Below are 9465 nucleotides of genomic sequence, written 5' to 3'. Positions count from 1 at the left end.
GCGTGCTGTTATGTATATAGCTATAGAGAGTAGGTATATAGTGAGCTGAAAGCTTTCTTCGTTACCTTACCTTATGAACTTTCAATGTATCTTATTTTCGAAATTATATTTACTAATTTCTATAATATATACACATATACATGTGTGTGTATATATATATATATATAACCTCAAAATTAAATAAAATAATATATAAATTATATATACATGCATGTGTTAAGGAAAATAAATACACCTGATTTATACATAATTGACCTTTATTTTGTGAATGAAAAAGTTTATTTATAACTGGAATAGAAAAATAAAAACTATCTATTACAATATTGATAATGTGGATTATAATCAGAATTCAGAATATAACATTTTATTTTATTTCTATTTATCACAATGTAACACATTTCTTATTTCTATTTATCACAATATAATAAATTTTATTTTATTTCTAAACTTTTTTATCTTGTAATTTTTGGTTTTCTTTCATCATGTAACACATTTTATTTTATTTCTAAGCTTATTGTATTAACCTAGTAATAATTTTATTTATAGCTTTTTTATCTCTCGTAATTTTTGGTTTTCCACTTTCACATTTTGCAGTGCAAAAAGTGTACACAGACTCTTCTCCTCCATTTTTATACACTTCTTTCAAATTTTCAAAACTGATATTTTGTTTCGCCATCCTTTTTAATAAATCTCGGGAAACAACACCTTTTAATAAATGTAATTTTTCTAAATTTGCCTTAATGGTATCATATTCTAATTGATCTGATAGACAAGTTTCGTATGGTTTCATGTATTTTAATAAATCATCTTCTTTTTTAAAAAATTTAATTAACTTCTGAAGAACTGAAACATCGAAAGTTGCATTATGAAAGTTTTCCAGAACGTCAGGACCTAAAATATCTTGAGCTAATGTTGACAATTTAAACAATCCTGGACCTTTCCGTTCTGGAAAAGCTTTTTTGAAAATTGTCAACGTGTCAACAAATCCAACTATATTCGTAATATCTAAGTGAACATTATTTTTAACCATTGCTTTGAGTAGTCGCGGAACATCGAACTTAGCGTTATGTGCGACGAGTACATTTATTTTCTCTGAACAACTTAAAAATTGATGAAGAGCAATCAAAGCATCTTTTATATGAATCGTGGAAACTACTTTATTATTAAAATGCAAATGTCCTCCTATAATACTTAAACCTGTTATGTTCATTGCAGCAGGTGAGATAGGTTGCGTCGGGTTTACATAAACATTGAATTCGCGATTTTCTGATATTGCAGCTATTTGTAAAATGTCGTCAGTCATACTTAGACCACCAGTTTCAAGATCAAAATAAACTACATTATAAGCAGAAGATACTGATTCGGTAACAGTTGTTTGTGTAAGTGTTACATTCATATCACAATTCGATACATTCATACCACAATTCGATTTATATGTTACACTTTCTGAACTCTCCATTTTTTTTCTTAACTGTTCTCTATTTTTTACTAATTCAAGTCTCCGTAATTTTTTTTCTTTACTACATTCTTTTATTGCTCTTGCCCTTCTTTTCTTATCATATCTAACAGCATATTTAGCTGTGTGAGTGCCCGGTGACAATTGTAATTTTTTTTTTATATCTAAAATTGAAGCTTCGCCGTCATTTTTTGTGCATACTGCACTCGCAACACGGAAATCTGCTGCAGCGCTTTTACTGTGACATACGTTTTTATGCGCTTTGTGGGCTATAATATTATTTACGCTCTCATTTGCCTGACTGGATGCTGCGACAGAAAACTTTCGAGCGTATTTAGAAAACAACGCATCCAAGGCTGCATATAATTTTTCATCTTTTAGCTGTATTGTTTGTGCTCCGGAATTATTTCCCCGCCTGCACCAATTACCGCAATTTTCGTGTCGATTATAAATATGATCGGGAATACTCCGGATAGCACTTGCAAGCTCTGCAGTTTTACCTTTGTTCTGCGAGATTGCATAAGTAAAACATTTTTTTAAATGTGGAATTGCACCTTTTTTGTTTAATTCTTTATGACTTTTCACTAACTCATACAATTCTTTTCCGAAATTTTTTACTAAATGATTTTTATCTGCTAATTTGTATATAACTTCGGAATTTTCTTTTCGCACAGCTGCTATTGTGCTACTATCCTCGTCGCCAATAACAACTCGAACTTTCAAGCCTACATCTTTTAGTACTTGGCTGTGATTAATCAGTTGCGCTCCAGCATCCGCCTCCATAGCTTTTGCGCTTCCGTGGTAATTTTTGCGGCAGTCATGATCTGCTTTATCATGTCCCCGGTCACATAATGCACACTTCCTATTGCGAGTAGCATAATCCAGAATCTTTCCACTCAAAAATCCGATGATTATTCCATAACCATTGAGGCTATCGTAGCTTCTTCCATTGCCTCTCTTGGTCCATCCCATGTCGTATGAAATTATAATATGTACTATATCTAATAATGCTGCATCCAATTCATAATTTAGATTATTGTTGATAGAGGAGGATTCAAGGATTTGTAAATTAGGATAAATGTCGTTAACTATTTCTGGCGGCCTATAAACAAAATTAAAAAATAGCAAATGATAAAAATACAAAATGAGGTAAATCACAATGAAGATTTTATTTATGATTTTGTGTACTTGAAAAGTAGATAAAAAAAATAGTGTATATTTCAGGATCACTGCTGAATGGATGATTTCTTCAAATAAAATAAGATTAGTCAGTAAAATACATTGTTATACGTACAGTACATTTTTGGTACAAATCAGAGTAATCGAAGAAATCATCTTACGCATGTTGTATAACTACAATTATGTACAATTACTGTAAAAAAAATATTACAAATCTTCGCATAATCTCTTGACATTCTGGATGACAAGACGTCTCTCCTCTTCTGCAGCTCGTCTACAACTTTCTTTTGCAGCCTTTTCGATTGCTGGTCCTACTTCTCGTTCGTACCGTTTATACAAGTCATTTAATATTGCTGGGATATTCATAATAGCCAGTAACTTATTCAATGCAGTACAGCCCATACCAGAATGTACAGCACCTGTCAAAGAGCATTTGAGGTTATTTATAGTATAATTATATATATAATTCAATATTTAAATAATGTATTCAACTTTATAACAAATGAATTATTATGTATCTAAAAGTAACAACGGACTTACCAAGTACAGCTGCTGAATTGATGTCGGAGTAAATACGTTGTTGAGCTTGACATTCATGCTCTTTATTGGTACGAACTTCATTAATTGTTTTGCATTTATCACAACAAATAATTAAAGTTGAATTAAGTCCTGTACATTTTTCTCCCGAGACTTTATCTAAATATAGACGTTCATTGCACTTCGAACACCTCAGATTTTTTGCAAGTACTTTGACGTCTACGATGCGTTTCCCCTCACAGACATTTTCATTGCTTTCACATAAAATATTTGAAATACGTTTTTTTTTAGCTGCAGACATGGCTGCAAGTTTCTTCTGTTTGCTGTCTTCTGCCTTTTTCCTGGCAAATCTGCCGTTTGAAATGCGAATTCGAGTGGACATTTTTTACAAGATTACACAACACAGCGTGATAGAGGTTAGGCTCGGAGCTTGGCGGCTATACATTCGTTGCTTTTACTGCGCGCGCAACTCTGAGGCGCAGTGTTGCCGTATTCTCGATCTCTCCGACGTAAGCTAGTGTGCGCGTATACAGATAGAGCGTCGCTATGTGTGCGCGTACAACTATAGCAAAAAGTTTTTCTCTCCAGAGAGGCACTGCGTCAGAGAGGAACCTGAGAGCGGTCATGCTTCGATTTTAGGTGCGACTTTATTTTGAGAGAGCCTCTGTGATTCATGAAAAATGGACCTTGAACTACGTAGCCAAGGTCCATTTTACACGTCGGTAATGTCCACGTTTTTGTGGTTCTCAGCAGCGCTATGTCGATATTACGGTTCTCCTCCGTGCTATGTGCAGGAGTGAGAGATGCGTTAGTTAGATAAAGACGGACAATCGGTCTCTGTCCGTCGTCTGTTAGACCATCGGTTCGAGAGAGAAAGCATCATGGTGGCAAACACGGAGCGAGCGGCGATGTTATCTCTACGGATACCTTCCTCTCCACTCCCCTCTCGCATATCTCGTTTTCCGCGCTACGTTTTGGCCGTAAAATTCAGAGAGAGGATTTCGGACGATTTCTGGACAGGGACGTAGAGAGGCCAGAAAGCGCCCACTTTTTATACATGTCTTATATTTTGTTATAATGGCATATGCGTACAATTCTTACACAAAATAATTGTAATCATATTGAATCAAACAAGTTTATACATTATATATATATATTTTTTTTTTTCCATTTAAAAAAACTTATACATTTTCCTTTAGGTATCCATTGCTTTAAAAATTCTTTTTCTGTGAATTGCTGTCTATTTAAGATAAAACTATGTAAAAATGTTTACATCTAGAAACGTAAGAATATCACGAATAATTTCACTTTGAACAAATTATTCATAAGTCTTACATTTTCACATATGTAAAAATATTTAATTTTATTTATATGACATACGCAGTAATTTTTTGGAAATGTTTTTTTAAGGCAAATGATAACAAATATATATAAACCCGTGTGATTTTTACAATTATTTTATGTAAAGTTGCACATTTTGATATGAAAAAAAAAAATTTATTGACTTCGTCGTCCAAGTGATGACGTATTTTGTCAATTTTCCATACGACGACAGGTGAAAAATCATCAGCTTTGATCACCGCGTGGTCTCTCCTTGTCAGTACCCGCAGTGTACAATATGTAATGTAATTAAAAAATTATTTTTATTATAATCATATGTATACACACGCGCGTGTGTGTGTGTGTGTGTGTGTGTGTATGTGGCCAGAATCCAGTGTCATCTCTTCATAATCACGATACAGCAAGACAGAGAGTAAACGAAAAAGGATAGACGCTAACGTGCCTGAATTGGAAGCTCTATGCTTTTTTGTTTACTTTCCGTCACGCTACCGCGGCGATGGATAAGTGCTTTGACTCGCGAGCATTATACACGTACAAGTTTGCCAGGTTTTCGGCAAGCTTTTGTGTGTATAATGTTTGCGGTTGTTCCTGTAATTTAAAAATCTGAATTGTTATATTAATCTACTTAGAAAACAATAAAAAATTTATTTTAAAAATATAATATTTATTTCATTACGTTGTACTTTACATAAAATTATAGAATAAAAGATAGGATGTAAGGTGTAGGTTGTATAAGCGTATAGAATAAAATAGAATATAGAATACAGAATACAGAATACAGAATAGATATAAGTACAAATAGATATCTAAGTATAGAGCTAAAAGTGTTAGAAATAAAAATAAATAAATAATTTCCTTTCTACATATATTTATTTTTTATTGTAACGTTTATTTTTACATAATTTTAATCTCTTTCTCTTCAAAAATGTTTCTTTTTTTCTTTTTAAAAGTAAAGTTACAATTCATCTTGAATTTGCAATTATAAATACCCACATAGCACGTAATATTTCTGTGATATCACAGAATCATTGCAATATCGCAGAAATATTACATATTACTGTGAAATATCACAGAAATATTATTGTGATATTACACAGTGATAATAACATTAAAATATTCCAATGATATCATTGCAATATATTGTTGCAATATTTAATTTCAAAGAACAAGGTAATGTCAAACCACATTTTTATTATGTCTTATTAATGCAATGTCACTATCTCTTTGATTAATTTCGATATTTTTAGTATCCTTAATATTCTTGGTAATTTCGGTATCCTATAGAAGAAATCAACTTACAAATAAAATAATTATGTCTTTGCCCTTTCGTGGAATAAAAGTAAATGTTAAGAAAAAAAATTAATTAATTTTATTATTAGTTTAGATATTTACTTAGTTTATTCCTTAAACTGTATATATGTATAAACTATAATGTACGCTCTTCTATGTAATCTATCAATTTAATTGTTGCTTTACAACTCGATCAATAATGATTTTATTAAAAAAATTACAGAAAAACCTTTGTATTTATCTTATTGTCATTTATAATTTTTACAGGAGCACAAAATTGATTTTAATTTTTAAAAATTTTTATCATGAGGAATTTAAAAAAAAATGTTTACAAAAAGTTTTGTTAATACACATTTATTATTCACTTGGCAATAAATATTTCAAAGTATATTAAGAAGTTTTTAAAAAAATATACATTTATACGTCATTTAATATTTACTGCTCGGTACATTATTTTGTGAAATAGTTTATTCATTAATATTGATTAGACTATTATACACCACAGTAAAAGGTTTTTCAAGTTAATTAAAATATTAAATTTCCAACAAATTTTTCTTTAGATTTCACTTTTTTTCAACTCTATTAACAAATATGATTATATATATTCCATCATTAATTAGGTATTTTACAATGTTCATTAATTATATGTATGTATATAATGTTGCGGCTCGGTCACCGACCGTCACAACATACGACGAAACAAGCGAGCGCGTACACAGCCGCTATGCGGTCCCGCCGTGTGTATAAGACTCCACGCAAACAAGTGAGTGCTGGCACCACCGCTAGGTGGCCGCGCCGCTGGAGACCTTCTCGTGAGTCAAGTGCAGCTTCAGGTGTTATATCTAGACGCCACTGCGGCCGACCGGGTCGACTCACCACGACTCACTAGCTCACACTTCAGTGAGATTTTAAAGAAAATTGTTGCTTGTAATTTGGAAACGAATACTTGTTCTAATTTTTTTCCAATGTAACGTCCCTTGAAAAAAAAGTTGATAAACTTGTTTCAATAAACTGATTACTGATCAGTAACTGATTAGTAATCAGTTTATTGAAACAAGTTTATCATTTTTTTTTTAAGGGGTACGTGTAGAACGCTGTTCCATATAAAATTTTATATTTTTACATGTAAATAATATTTTGTATTGTTATTTAATCTTGAACATAAATTAAAATTATAATTCAAATTGAATCTTTTTTAACAAAAATTAAAAAGGATACAAGAGATTTTTTTTGTAAATTAAACATTTATTACGTTTACATTATTGTATTCTGTTTTAATAAATATAATTATTTTTTTTATGTTTAATATATATTACATGTAACGATATGAAAATAATATTAAGAATAACAATAAAAATAAAATAAATTGAAATAATTTATTTATTTAATTTTTTGCAATATTATTTAAATATCACATAAACATCACAGAAATATTGTGAAATATCACAATAATATTACTATGAAATATCACAGTAATATATACTGTGATGCGTTTTCGCAGACATTTTGATATTACTGTGATATCACAGTAATATTTCGTGATATTTCTGCAATATTTCATTTGTAATATTGCAATGTAAAAGTGATATTGCTATGATATCACTGCAATATTACGTGCTATGTGGGTATGCATGTTTTTATTTATACTCGCTCATTATCATTAGTATACACATAGTATACACACCATTAGTATACGCACTTTGTATACAAAGTATAAAGCACATATTAACAGCAATAAAATATATATAGAAAATATTCTTTTACATTCATCTTTAAAAAAAGAATTCTTTGTGTCACACACAGCACACACACATACACACAAACACACGGCACGTGTATGATGCACAAATTGAAATTAATATAGTTACGATTTAAGTGTGATAATATTCATTTAATTGTAATAATTTACATAATTCGTCATAAAACTGATATACACACATGCGAATTAAATTATGTTTGCATCATACTCGTACATGAGAATCTTAGCAGCTTAAATAGCTGAGCCCCTTCACCACGTCAAGGTGATTCTCATGAAGGGGAAAAAATGGGAAGCAACATCAGCTAGAAATTAAATTTGTATTTTCTTTAAAATATAAAAATAAAGAAAAAAGACGTAAGAAGTTAGAAAGAGCGTACCCCTCTCTTGGTTTGTCAAATATAACCTATATATCTATTTTCAACGTAGAACGCATGTTTACAGAAATACGAATTTCTTTAAAATCATAAAATTCTACTTAATGTTGGTATTTTTGTTATTAAGCATGTTATAAAGATCGCAATCACAATTGAAATAATTGCATAAATCTAAGACTAGCAGATGTTATCACAGAGAAGATGTTACTATGTAAACTTCTTACTATGTAAACTTCTTTGAAATAACTGATATAATGATATCAGTTTTTTGTGTTTGTTTTTCTGAAATATTTTGTATATTTAATACACATGTGTATTAAAATATTTTTGTATCTTATTATTAAATACTGTGATTTGTAAAAATCACGGTATATAATATATGTATATACATAATACATACATATCAACATATTAACATATGTATGTACTTGTATGTATAATTTATTACCAACATAGAATGTATTTAATGTATTTCCTTTCATTCTTTTTTACTTTGCGTCTTGCATTACATCATTAGTAATAAGTAAATGTATGATTTTACAATTTCGTAGCATGATCACATTAATCTTTTATTTGTCCTGTGATAACATCTGCTAATCTAAGATTTATGCAATTATTTCAATTGTGATTGCGATCTTTATAACATGCTTAATAACAAAAATACCAACATTAAGTAGAATTTTATGATTTTAAAGAAATTCGTATTTCTGTAAACATGCGTTCTACGTTGAAAATAGATATATAGGTTATATTTGACAAACCAAGAGAGGGGTACGCTCTTTCTAACTTCTTACGTCTTTTTTCTTTATTTTTATATTTTAAAGAAAATACAAATTTAATTTCTAGCTGATGTTGCTTCCCATTTTTTCCCCTTCATGAGAATCACCTTGACGTGGTGAAGGGGCTCAGCTATTTAAGCTGCTAAGATTCTCATGTACGAGTATGATGCAAACATAATTTAATTCGCATGTGTGTATATCAGTTTTATGACGAATTATGTAAATTATTACAATTAAATGAATATTATCACACTTAAATCGTAACTATATTAATTTCAATTTGTGCATCATACACGTGCCGTGTGTTTGTGTGTATGTGTGTGTGCTGTGTGTGACACAAAGAATTCTTTTTTTAAAGATGAATGTAAAAGAATATTTTCTATATATATTTTATTGCTGTTAATATGTGCTTTATACTTTGTATACAAAGTGCGTATACTAATGGTGTGTATACTATGTGTATACTAATGATAATGAGCGAGTATAAATAAAAACATGCATACCCACATAGCACGTAATATTGCAGTGATATCATAGCAATATCACTTTTACATTGCAATATTACAAATGAAATATTGCAGAAATATCACGAAATATTACTGTGATATCACAGTAATATCAAAATGTCTGCGAAAACGCATCACAGTATATATTACTGTGATATTTCATAGTAATATTATTGTGATATTTCACAATATTTCTGTGATGTTTATGTGATATTTAAATAATATTGCAAAAAATTAAATAAAT

At 30.1% G+C, this 9465-nt stretch overlaps 1 protein-coding gene across 1 annotated transcript; it reads right to left on the bottom strand.

Annotated features, from left to right (window-relative positions):
* Positions 1-239: 239 nt before the first annotated feature.
* Positions 240-4040, bottom strand: LOC105204997 (DNA polymerase III PolC-type). Its single transcript, XM_026138158.2, has 3 exons — positions 3176-4040; positions 2870-3054; positions 240-1390 (listed from the first exon to the last, which is right to left on the bottom strand). Exons 1-3 carry the CDS (start codon positions 3552-3554, stop codon positions 512-514), a joined length of 1443 nt encoding a protein of 480 aa, XP_025993943.1. The 5' UTR covers positions 3555-4040; the 3' UTR covers positions 240-511.
* Between the last annotated feature and the right edge of the window lie 5425 nt (positions 4041-9465).

Source organism: Solenopsis invicta, chromosome 13 (assembly GCF_016802725.1).
Source record: "Solenopsis invicta isolate M01_SB chromosome 13, UNIL_Sinv_3.0, whole genome shotgun sequence".
Taxonomy (NCBI): Eukaryota; Metazoa; Arthropoda; class Insecta; order Hymenoptera; family Formicidae; genus Solenopsis; species Solenopsis invicta.
Note: the sequence above shows the minus strand (reverse complement) of the source record. Positions and strands in the feature narration are given on the sequence as shown.